Raw genomic sequence first — 12,786 nt, forward strand, 5'->3', positions numbered from 1 at the left:
TCATCCGACTGTCAGCTCTCCACTACTATCTTGGTTTTGGGTGCCATTCTCACAGGATCCCCTTGTGTTTACTCAAGTGATTTCAGTCTCCTTTTGATATAGTTTACTTGGAATGTGCAACAGCAATTTAGCTCATGTTAATACACTTGACACAACCTTTATACCCTCCTGGAATAATAGCAATCTTACACCTATTGGACCCACTTCTAGGTGTTAAGGCCTTCAAGGAGCTCTAAAAACGCCAATGAGTAAACATAAAAGGAAAACAAAAAGAGAGCTGAAGTCCAGGCAAGGGAGTTTCAAGAAGGGGAGAAATACTAGAGATACGTACAAGATGAGGACAAGAAAGGGTCCACAGACTTTGGCCACATGTAGTGGTGACCCCAGGGCACTTTCAGGGGATAAAGGATGAGGAAAGTGGAAGAATGAATATAAGTGAGGAAATGGAGACTAGAAACGCTCAGTTCTCTTTCAAAAAAGCTTGGTTTCTTTGGCTATGATTTACATCAAGTGCTGGCATGCCCAATCTAGTTTTTCCATTTCTTTTTATTTGTGTCATCAGAAATGTCATTCAGTGTCTGAACTGGTTAAAGAAACTTAGAAATGACTGATCGACCAGCTCATTCTACAAATGAAGAGAGAAATGCTGAGAGGTGAAGTGAAATTTATTTTCATGCAGTTTGTTATCCGTAATTTTTAAGGCAATAAACTTTATAGATAATATAAAAACACATATGAATCTTGAAGAGTTTCCTCAGGCTAAAAAAAGATGAAAAGGTTTAAAGGACTTTAAGATATTTTCATAGCCATGGCCTTTGGGGTGATTAAGTTATACTGATGATTGTCATAAGCAGCTTTCCATTGAAGTTGTGACCCTCCTTGTGTCATCACTCAGGATACAATGGATAGATAACAGTAATAATAAAGATAATGATAACATTGACCATTTACCTGGGTACTTAAGTGCAAAACGCCAATCTGCAAACTACCATCTCATTCTATCTTCTCACAGCAATCCTGTTGACAAGAAATGTTAAAAATTTATGAGAAAAGGGGGAACGTGGGGGCTTCCGGGGTTAACTTGCTCTAGATTCCATGATTTGACTCAAAACCTCTAACACTGTGTACTATGCCTTGTTTGTTATTTAACTATCTGGTAGAGCCACGAAAGCACAGAAGAGGGAAAAGGCAGGGATTGTAGGTGACACGGGTCACTCCTCTGAGGTGAGATAAACTGCTCCACCTCTAAAACTACCTATCCATCATCCATCACTCTTACAACCCACATCCACCCCTCATCTCTCCACCCACTCTTGCTTTACTTTAAGGCCCGGCGCAAACTAGCAAGACTGAGAACTCAAGACGCCAAGCTAACACGCCACTGCCACTTACCGGGGTCGTCTACTCCCGCCTCCCTCCCGCCAGCGACCAAACTGAGCTACTCGCAACTTGGAGGTGCCTTTAGGGTTTGGGGTAGTTTGGCTCCCCAGGCTTCCGTAGGAGCCGACGCTCCTGCCGCCCCCGACCCCGCCCCTAGCAACGCTCTGGCTTGTTAACAACCCGCCAGCCCGCGGGAGCCGAAGTCCGCCGGTGGGCTGCGGTGGCTTGATAATAAGGGTGGCGTCGTGGTGGCCGAGGCCCCTGCCGGACTCCCGAAGCTTTTCGCGACCCTAGCGGCTCTCCGGTGGCTTTCTCTTCTTGGTGGGGGGGACTTTGTGGATCTTGAGGCTAAGGGAACTGTGTAGGACTGGAGGACCACCCCCGCCCCCCATCCCTCCCTCCCTCCCACTTCAGCCATGTCGGTAGCTGAGGCCGCGGGGACTTCCGAGGTCCCGGAACCGGGCCGCAGGAACAGGTCCAGCAGCCCTCGCCAAATCCCGGTGGTCGGGGTGGTGACGCAGGACGAGGACGCACAGGTATGCTCGGTTGTCTGTGCTTTGGGAAGTGTGGAGGGGAGGTTGGGATCTGGGGGGGCGGGGAGAGGCCTGGGGGCAGCAAAGGGCGGAAATGGGGGCCGAAGTGGAAACAGTCGGATCCCGCGGGACGGAGGTTCCCAAGGCAACGCCGATCCTTCCGAGAACTGCCGCCGGAGGGAGGGTCCAGCTGTCGTCAGCCAACCTGTCTGGGGACTGGGGCGCGAGGTTCTCCCGGACCGTCCCACTAAACAGAATAAGCGAGGTTTTGCCGCTTTTCTTCGAAAAGTGTGACCACGAAGGGCGTGGGAGGAAAGGACACGTTTGTAGCAAAATCATGGATTTAATGAGCATTTTGTTTGCAATGGGCTTGTACGTAGATACCTGTTACTAAGTGATGTTCTTGACATAGGGGTAAAATCTCTCGTGTTTAAATTAGCTCCCACTTTAAAACCTACACCTGGAGGGAAGGAAAATCTGTCAAAATTAGAAAGTAGCCTCATTTTCATATGAAATTGGAGGCTGGTTATGGAGCCGGAGTTGAGAGAGAACAGAATTTACATATTTTACTTTACTTGTATTTGGTTTTGAGTTTATTTTTATTAGGAATACAAAATTAGTTCTTCTAAGTTGGTCTGTTGAGATACTTCACTTCGGAACCCTCGGCTGGATCTCCATTCGTGGCGGAAGTGTTTGTAAACTCCACGTCGTTTGTTTCATACTAGGGTTCCATTGGCCCTCCCTAGAGAGTATTGATCAAACCCTAAAGCGTGAATTCTCTGGAGGAATCCTACCCTACCTCTTCACACTGATGACGTGGGGTCACTACGGGAATTCCTGTGGAGGTTTTGCGAGTCCCAGGCTGCGTCAGGAACCCTGTCTCCTACGTCCACATCCTGGAACCTTGGAGAGTTCCTTGGGAGTGGCCAGTTGACTGGGGACCTCTTCTTTGGGAATAAGATTGAACTCCCTGAGGACCCTCTGACATTTGCACGGTTTTAACTGTGGGCAACAGCACTTTTGCATGAGGAGGAACGGGGAATTTACCTTATCAGTTTTGTGGACGTATTCCAATAGGGTAGGGAGAAGAAAGACTTTCAGGAGCAGCAGCTCTCCACTCCCAAGGCTGCAGGGGGGCTCAACGTTACCGCCATTGTCCCAGGAACCGGGCACAACTGAGAAGTAGGTGAATTTGGTATCTAATGGCTCTTGTTCCTTCACTCGCTGTAAAAGAGGTGGCAGGGATGGGGGGGGGGGGCAAAGTTACACGAGGCAGGCTAGCATGGGTTAAAAAGAAAAAAAAAAAAAAAAGAAAGGGAAATGCTTTTAACAGGCCAAAGCCAGAATAGTCCACAACATATCAAGTAAAGCAAAACTAGTAAACCTTTGTATATGTGTGTGTACTTCCTCCCTTCGCTTTTCCCTTTCTTTTTTCCTTTTCTTTCATTATTACCTCTCCTTACAGAGTCTTGGATTCTCTTTCAGGTAGAACTATTTTTGTATTAATTGGAGTTCCTAGCTTGTTAATAAGTACTTGGAGAAGCATTAATATTTTTCAAAGTACTGGAGAAGGCAGTTTCTACCAAAAGAAATGAGATAAAAACTTTTTTAGAGCTAGGAGAAATGATCACTCAACCTTTTTGGGTATTCTTTGTAGTTGTTCTTACAAATGAGGCCATGAGAAGTTAACTGAGAGGTACTTAGTTTCTTTAATCGGAGTGAGGTCTAGCCATCTTTGCCATCATTGAAATGATAACCTTTTAGACCTCTGCCTCAGACCAGTAGAGGAAAGACTCATGGAACCCTTGGAACACTTGAGAGACAGTAAGTATATACTGGTAGCTAAAAGTGACTTTGGAGAGTCTACCTCAGTGCTTTAAGTCAGCTCCATTCTATGCTTGAAATCACAAATTGTTTACCTTTATCTATGTCCTATTTTTAAAATTATTTATTTTGAGAGAGAGAGAGAGAGTGCATGAGTGGGGGAGGGCCAGAGACAGGGGGAGAGAAACCCAAGCAGGCTCCATGCTATTAGGGCAGAGCCCAAGGCAGGGCTCAAACCCACCAACCATGAGACCATGACCCGAGCAGAAATCAACAGTCGGACGCCTAACTGACTGAGCCACCCAGGCGCCCCAATTGCCTATTTGTTTTAATGTTGTTCTCATTCTAAAGAATCAGAAGCCCTCTAGAGGTGCTTCTCAAACTTTAACGTCCATTTGGAAAACCTGGGGATCTTATCAAGATCAGACTGTGATTCTGTAGGGCTGGGGAGGAGCCCCGGATTCTGCTTTTCTAACAGGTTTCCAGGTGATGTCATTGCTACTGGTTGAAGGACCTCATTTCCCACCTGAAGTAGCAATGCTTAATTTATTATAGCTGCAGTAAAGTATGAACAGTGCTACAGAATTTCACAACATTTAACCCCTGGATAGCTGTAGGAAGTAGTTTCATGTGGATTCAGATTATAAAACAAAATAATAACAAAAATAAAACAAAATTCCAACCCTACCCCCACTGTTCCAGACTGTGTGTTAAAAAACAAGAGATGCCAAATGGGGTTTAAAAGAACTACTTGCTCTCTTTTCCTGTCACCACAAAGCTTCAGTTGATCTTGGGTGAATGTCACATCCTTCTAGTCAGCATCTCTTCATCTCTTCCCAAACTGCTTTCCATAAATACCACTTTATGGTCCTCCTTCCTCCCTCTGAGCCTCACCCCTCTTTCAGCATTCCACAGTAGTTTCTTATCGCTTACGTCACCACACAGAATTACCCTGATCAAATCACTTAACACTCTATTTTCTTTAAATTTTTTTTTTCAACGTTTTTTTTATTTATTTTTGGGACAGAGAGAGACACAGCATGAATGGGGGAGGGGCAGAGAGAGAGGGAGACACAGAATCGGAAACAGGCTCCAGGCTCTGAGCCATCAGCCCAGAGCCCGACGCGGGGCTCGAACTCACGGACCACGAGATCGTGACCTGGCTGAAGTCGGACGCTTAACCGACTGCGCCACCCAGGCGCCCCAACACTCTATTTTCTATAAAGCAAGCCTGTTTGAGAGGAGCATGCCCCAAACCTGGGTGACCATCATAGTCATCTGAGGGGTTCAAAAAACTGTACATAGCTCATTCCTAACCCAGATTTACTGACTCATAATCCCCAATGTGGAGTCTGATACTTTTTAAAAAGCTGTCTCAAGGGGCTGGGTGGCTCAGTAGGTTAAGCATCCAACTCTTGGTCTTGGCTCCGGTCATGATCTCTCCATTTGTGAGTTCAAGCCCCATATCAGGCTCTGCCCTGATGATGTGGAGCCTGCTTGGGATTCTGTCTCCTTCTCTCTGCCCCTCCTCTGCTTGTGCCCACCCACTCACTCTCTCTCTCTCTCATTCTTTCTTTTTCAAAATAAATAAATTTATTTTTTTTAAACTCTCGAGTGATTTTTAGCCTCAAAACCACTGAACTAGATGATATCCAAGGTCTCTGCCTTCCCTAAAGTGCCTCAGGTCTACTTCTCTGTTGTGTTTTCAGGGTTTCCCAATGTATTATTTGTACTTAATCTGTACCAGATTCTCAGTTTAGTGCCACCTCCAAGAAGATAGAATTCTTGCCTGTTGTCTTTTCCTGTGGTGTCCCCCATAATCTTCCAGTATTCCCCAGTAGCACAGCACAATATATGGTACACAGGAGGTGATATTAAATATTTACTAAATGAATGCTCTTCCCCCTTTTCTGAATTTAAACCTTACCCTACCTCCCTACTCTCCAACGTAAAGTACTCTCCCAATAGGAAGCATTTATTTTCACCCTCACAGATCTTCTCATAAATGAATATAGTCCTAGATCTCAGTCACACCATTTGTCACCTAATTATCACTTGTGTTATGTTGGCAACTGTTTTGTTTGTCTAAATTTTGCCTCTTTCCCTAGAATATGGATTCCTTAAGTGTAGGAAATATATCTTAATACCTATGTGTCCTTCCTTCCTTGACTCTGAGCTCAGAGTAGAAATTTAGGTTCATATAAATAACTTACAAAGCCTTTTGTGTTCCACACTGGCCTCCTGGCTTCTCTTCAACCTTGCCGGGTGTATTTTATACCTCTGCCTGAGGGCCTATGCACTTGGTGTGCCCATTGCCTGGGAGTTTTCCCCTATTTTTCATACCTCCTTCAAGACTTTGCTGAAATGTTACCCTCTCTGTGAGTCTTTTGCTGACCATTGCTTAAGCATCTTAACACTTCCTACTTTCTTTCCTCCAAAGATATGTCATCTTGTAGTAAACTATATAACAGTGATTTTTGTCTCCTCCAAAGCATATTAATTCACTTTAAATTTTTATATTTGTGGGGTACCTGGTGGCTCAGTCGGTTAGGTGTCCAACTTTGGCTCAGGTCATGATCTCGTGGTCTGAGTTGGAGCCCCCCCCCCCCCCCCCATCAGGCTATGTGCTCACAGCTCAGAGCTTGGAGCCTGCTTTGGATTCTGTGTCTCCCTCTATCTGCCCCTCCTCCACTCGTGTTCTGTCTCTCTCTGTCTGTCTCCCTCAAAAATAAAATAAACATTAAAAATCTTTTATATGATTATAGGTAACATGATGTTACATTAGTTTCAAGTGTACAACATAGTGATTTGACAAGTATATATATTATGCTGTGCTCACAAGTGTAGTTACCATCCGCCACCATACAATGCTGTTACAATATCATTGATTATATTCTCTATTTCATCCCTGTGACTTATTCATTCCAGAACTGGAAGCCTGTATCTCCCAATTCCCTTCACCCATTTTTTCTATCCTGTCCCTCACCCACCTTCTCTCCATTGGCAACCATCAGTTTGTTCTCTGTACTTATAGGTCTGATTCTGCTTTTTATTTGTTGATTTATTCATTTGTTTTATTTTTTCATTTTTGAGAGAGAGAGAGAGACAGACAGTGTGAGCAGGGGAAGGGGAGGGGCAGAGAGAGAGGGAGACACAATCTGAAGCAGGTTCCAGGCTCTCACCTGTCAGCCCAGAGCCTGATGTGGGGCTTGAACCCATGAATTCTGAGATCATGACCTGAGCTAAAGTCAAACATGTAACCGACTGAGCCACCCAGGTGCCCCTATGCATTTGTTTTTTGTTAGATTCCACATGTGAGTAAAATCATGTGGTATTTGTCTTTCTCAGTCTGACTTAATTCATTTAGCATAATACCCTCTAGGTCCATCTGTGTTGTCACAAATGGCACAATCTCATACTTTTTATGGCTGTGTAATATTCCATTACATGTATATACCAAATCTTCCTTATCCATTTGTCTATCAGGGATACTTAGGTTGCTTCCATATCTTGACTATTGTAAACATTACAATGCTACAATAAGCATAGAGGTGCATATATCTTTTCAAATCAGTGTTTTGTTTTCTTTGGGTAAATTCCCAGTAGTGTAATTATTGGATCATGTGATAGTTCTTATATTTTTAACTTTTTGAGGAACCTCCATACTGTACCAATTTATGTTATTGCCAACAGTGTAGGAGGATTCCTTTTTCTCCACATCCTCACCAACACTTGTAATTTCTTGTTTTTTTTTTTTTTTTTTTTTTGCTTGTTTTTAGCCATTCTGACAGGTATAAGGTGATAGCTCACTGTGGTTTTGATTTGTATTTCCCTGATGATTAGTGATATTGAGCATCTTTTCATGTATCTGTTGGTCATTTATATGTCTTTAGAAATGTATTCTATTTAGGTCCTCTGCACGTTTTTTAATTGGATTATTTGGGGATTTTTGCTGTTGAGTTGTAAAAGTTCTTTATATATTTTGGATATTAACCCCTTATCAGATATATCATTTGCAAATATCTTTTCCCATTCAGTAGGTTGCCTTTTTGTTTTCTTGATGGTTTTCTTTGCTGTGCAAGACAAAACATATTGATGTCATAGGAAAGCAGGAGATTTTGTGTTTTATTCAATACCATATCCTTAGCAACTAGAACAATGTCTGACACAGTGTAGATACTCAAAAATGTTTGTGGAATAAATAAATTGTGATTACTTGGCCTGCATAGGTATCATGGCTTAGCTTCCTTGCCCAAATTTGCTCTTCCTCTGAGAACCTCCACAATCTTCTAGTTGAAGTCCTATCCTGCCACTGTATGTAATACTGCCTTGGACTGTCCTTAAAATTGCCTACCCTGGTTTTGGGGTAATTGCTAGAAATAACCTCAGTGGTCAGTTGAGAAGTCAGGCAGAGAACTAAGGTGCAAAGAACCAGCACTCCTGCATCAGACAGACCTGCTAGCCCAGGTACTAGCTATGTGACCTTAACAAGTTAGGTCTCAATGCCCCAGTTTCATCAACTCTATATGGTAAAGTCGAGGACCAGTTAAGATATAAAGTTTTAAAAAGGGGGTGGAGGGGCCTGCCTGGCTCTGTTGGTAAGAAGATGCAACTCTTGATCTCAGGGTTGTGAGTTCAAGCTCCATGTTGGGCATGGAACCTACTTAGGAAAAAAAAAAAGAAAAAGAAAAAAAGGATATAAAGTGCCAGAGACAGACACATAAAAGGACCACAGTAAATGTTAGTTCCTTTCCCCATAACCATGTATCAAATGAGCAGGATTTCTCCCCTTTGACATGTCCCATGGTAAAATGGGAAAATAAATTTATCCTGTAACTGTAAGTTAAGGTCTAATTTTCTTCAAAACAGTTTATTAGACTTGATCTTACAATGTTTTGTTAAATGTTTTTACAATTCTCTGTAAACATCTTATGTTAACAGCAATTATTTTCATGTTTACATCTGTATGTCCTCTTTTGCTTCATTCTGCTGTGTGATCTCATTTACCCAAACTCTTCCAATTATTACTTTAAGTCTCTGATTTGGAAATCTCTACCCCCCAATTTAACTTATCTCTAGCCTCAACACAGGCCTCTTCCTCCAGCCTTCCCTGTCTCAGCAAAGGGTGACACTACTTCTATAATTGCCCAAGCCCACGAGCATCATCACCTTTTCCTCTCTCTCCCACCAAATCAAATCACTCTTTAAGTCCCACAGACTCTACCTCCTTGATGTTTTTCCTTCCATTCCCTGTTGTCGGCCTGGTTGCCAGTACCTTAGTCAAGGCCTCAAGTTACAGATGTCTCCTACTTCCTTTCCAGTTCAGCCTAGACCTTTCCAGTTCAGTCTCTACTCCGCAAACAAAATTGCCTTTTTATTGTTACACTCCTCTGGTTAAAGCCTGTGGAAATAAAGACCACCCTGATGAGAATAAGCAGGCACTATTTAATATACAGAGCTTGCTATATAGGAAGTCAGCCAGCATTACTTACATTTGGCAGAGACTCTAAGGCAGGCAGGGAAGCTTTGTAGTGCATAAAGGGAAAGCTTCTGGTATGCTCTGTTTGGAGGTTGTTGCCATGGGGAAGCTGGAGGTGGGCTAGCTACAAACAGGGCATTCTATGTGATTGATTTGGGAAGCATATTTGGGTTTCTCTGGTGGTCCTACATAGCAATATGAGGGGCAAAAAATAGGGAATCTGGCAATCATTGCCAAATTCTGACTTTCCAGAGCAAATGGCTCCTGGGTTTGGTTGCTGCAGAGATTACAGGCTAGAGTTCTGTTGCCATATGTAGTCTGGCCATTGGCTGTTTATATATCCAGTCTCTCAAACCGTTCAATATTTTTGAAGATCTTTAGCATAGGATACGTACAAGGCATTCTGTAAAGTGGGGTTAATAATAGTATCTACCTCATACAATTCAATTAGCAAATACGTGGAAAGTACAACTGTACCTGGAAATAGACATCACCATCATTGTTATGATCATTATTGTTATTATTCATGATTTGACCTCTACTTACCCAATTAGCATCATCTGTAGCCACTATCCTTTGCACTATATCTTCCTCCCCATCCTCAAAATGCTTTTTCTTTTGCCTCCAGGCCTTCACATATCTACTCCCTGTCTCCACCTCTCAAACCTTCAGTTCATCTCACAGATCCTACTCCTTCTCACCTCTCCCTGCCAATTACTTTTTACAGCAACTGTGTCATGCCTTCTGTGCTTCCAGTCTGTGTGCTTCCAGAGCACGCCTTTCAGCATCCAGGGAGCATTTTGTAGCTTTTTATCTGTATTACTTGTATTCCATGCCAGACTGATAGCTACTTGAGGTCAGAGCAGTGTTGTTCCCCACACTTAGCACAGTTTCTGAAACATAGAAGCTGCTTCTAAATATTGATGGAAGGGAGGAATGGGCTAAAGGAGGGAGGGCAGGAGAAATCTTAAAAATACAATATATGCTTAGCAAGTAACACACAGAGTAGCATGAAGTAATCAACATAAATCTGAAAGGAATCTGTGCTTTAACCTTTACTACTCTCTGTTTCTTAATAAAAGTTATACCTGCTCACTTGGGAAAAACAATTCTGATAATACATTCAGGTATTAAAAAGAAAATGTTGTGTTGACTTTTCATTTCAATATGCTTTCCAACCTTCAAAAACAATATTGCAGAAAATCTGAAAACAAAAACCTCTTTTTTCCAAGAGGAAGAAAGAAGACAACTGAGGTAGTGGCAGATGGCACTGAACTCAAATCTTAAAAGACAAAATTCTATTATTCATCAACTTTTTTGGTAACAGTAAATTTAATAATTTAAACAATTTAACAGTAAAATATAATAGTTTTTAAGGATAACCATAATACCAGGTAAAGATCAGTATTTAGGAAATCTTTTTTGATTATTCATTTTTTTGGTAAAAAGCATTTGGAGTTAATAAACTCACTCAGATACTTACCCTACAAACTTAAAATTAGAACACTTTACTGAAAATTGTTTTTTTGTTTGTTTGGTTTTTTTAAGTTTATTTATTTGAAAAAGACAGAGAGAGAATCTTAAGCAGGTCTCTGCACTGATATTATGGAGCCGGATGTGGGGCTCGAACTCGAGCCATGAGTTCACAACCTAAGCCGAAACCAAGAGCAGGACACCTGACCAACTGAGCCACACAGGCACCCCTGAAAATTGTTTTTGAAAGACATTGCCTGAGATTAGAATATATGAGTTTGTAATTGTGAAAGGAAAGGAAATTCTAGACTTAAGAGGGAATAGAATAATATCTATGTAGACATAGGGAAAGATATGTATTATAGATTTAGAAATCAAAATACAATGGTGTTAACACTAAGTTAAATTATATATTTATACATGTAAACAAAAACAGAAAGTAGCATATAAAAATAAATATATAAAAACAAAATTATATGTAAAAGTAGATGTATTTAGATGATAGGAATAAGTAGGATTTTCTTCCCTTTTGAATTTTTTTATATCATCATCTTTTATATAATTTTTTGAAGTTATTTTTTTATTAAAAAATTTTTTAATGTTTATTTTTGAGAGAGAGAAAGCCTACATGAGCAGGGAAGGGGCAGAGAGAGGGGGACAGAGGATCTGAAGTGGTCTCTGTGCTGATGTGTGTGCTCTCTCTCTCAAAATAAATTAATAAACTTAAAAAAGGTTAAAAAAAAAGGGAAGAAAACGTCATGCAACAAAGCATTAATACCCAAAACTGAATTTAAAATGTGGAGATTTTTGTATAAGTACTTAAATTCGGGATGATAGCACTTCCTGTTTCCTTCTCCGCTTACCTACAAATAACTTCATATGCCAGGCCCAGTTTCTGGAGCTGGGGTGCCAGAAAACAAAAGTCTTTGCCTTGAGTGAGCTTTGGGGAGGGTGTGGTGGGGGATAAACATTCAAACCATTCTAGAACCATGATGGGAATTGTAGTGGATAAAGAACTTAGGGTGCTATGGGAGCACAAAGGAAGGACATTTGTTCTATCTTTTTCCTTCCCTTGGGGAGGCAATACCTGAGCTGAGTTTTGAAGCACCCGTGAGGTTTAACCAAGGGAAGGAAAATAGAGGAGGGGTGAGGGGCACTAATGGAGAGTAACTGAATGATTTAGATGGGTTATGTTCAGAATTGAGTTTTATTATTCACCATAGAGGACCATGATGAAGGGTGGGAGAGTAGAGGCACTGAGAACAGCAGGATACCTTCACAACTCTGTGAATAAATCAGTTGCGCTCAAGAAATATTTAAAATGTAAAATCTATAGAACTTGGAAATTCTGTTTTCTAATGTTGATGACTGTAAGAATGCTGGTACCAACTGAGAAAGGGGATACCTAGTTCAGGAAGATGATCTCCTACCTGAGATCTACTCATTTAGAAGCGAGTCTTATGTATCCACATATCTGCATAGACAAACTCAATGTATTGTGCATGTGTGGGATGTGGAATATATATGTACTGGATCATTTCATTTTCCAAAGCATGGAAGTGCGATTATTACAGGTATTTTGAAATTTAAAGACCATAAGATTATAAGATAATACTAGAATTCAAGAGGCATTTTTAATATTTTTTTCAACTCCAAAATTTATTTACTCCTATAGGGTCTCATCTGCTTTTCGTTCTCCCCTCCATATCTTTTATAGAAATTGAAGTATAGTTGACATGTAATGTTGCATTAGTTTCAGGTGTACAACATAGTCATTCCACAAGTGTATAGTTAATGCTATGCTCATCACAAGTGTAGCTGTTGTCTGTCACTATGCAATACTGTTAGAATACCATTCACTCTATTTCTTATGCTGTATGTACTTTTCATCCCTGTAACTTATTCCATAGCTGGAGGTCTCTATCTCTAACTCCCCTTCACCCATTTTGCCCATCCCTCCATTATCCCTTTCTCCTCACTATCTTTTTGTCATAATATACTTTCAAGTTGCTGAGGGATAATATCATAGAAAAATAGTGTGTTTGATGTGATTTCTTGATTCTCATGACACAGAATTGTAAGAGTTGTATGTTTTTT

At 41.3% G+C, this 12,786-nt stretch overlaps 1 protein-coding gene and 1 long non-coding RNA gene across 3 annotated transcripts in view; one reads left to right on the forward strand and one right to left on the reverse strand.

The window, feature by feature from the left end:
• The first annotated feature begins 1,527 nt into the window (after nt 1-1,527).
• The window catches only part of CFAP69 (cilia and flagella associated protein 69), a 61,193-nt gene continuing 49,934 nt past the window's right edge, over nt 1,528-12,786 (forward strand). For both annotated transcript variants that reach the window (XM_043588799.1, XM_043588800.1), the window contains exon 1: nt 1,528-1,916. In XM_043588799.1, coding sequence (XP_043444734.1) covers nt 1,797-1,916 — 120 coding nt within the window. In that variant the 5' untranslated portion in view covers nt 1,528-1,796. The remainder of the gene's footprint in view (nt 1,917-12,786) is intronic.
• Nucleotides 7,843-12,782, reverse strand: LOC122487856. The gene is made up of 2 exons (XR_006298489.1): nt 11,553-12,782; nt 7,843-9,138 (listed from the first exon to the last, which is right to left on the reverse strand). It is a non-coding gene; the product is annotated as an uncharacterized LOC122487856 (long non-coding RNA).

Source organism: Prionailurus bengalensis, chromosome A2, assembly GCF_016509475.1.
Source record: "Prionailurus bengalensis isolate Pbe53 chromosome A2, Fcat_Pben_1.1_paternal_pri, whole genome shotgun sequence".
Classification (NCBI taxonomy): Eukaryota; Metazoa; Chordata; class Mammalia; order Carnivora; family Felidae; genus Prionailurus; species Prionailurus bengalensis.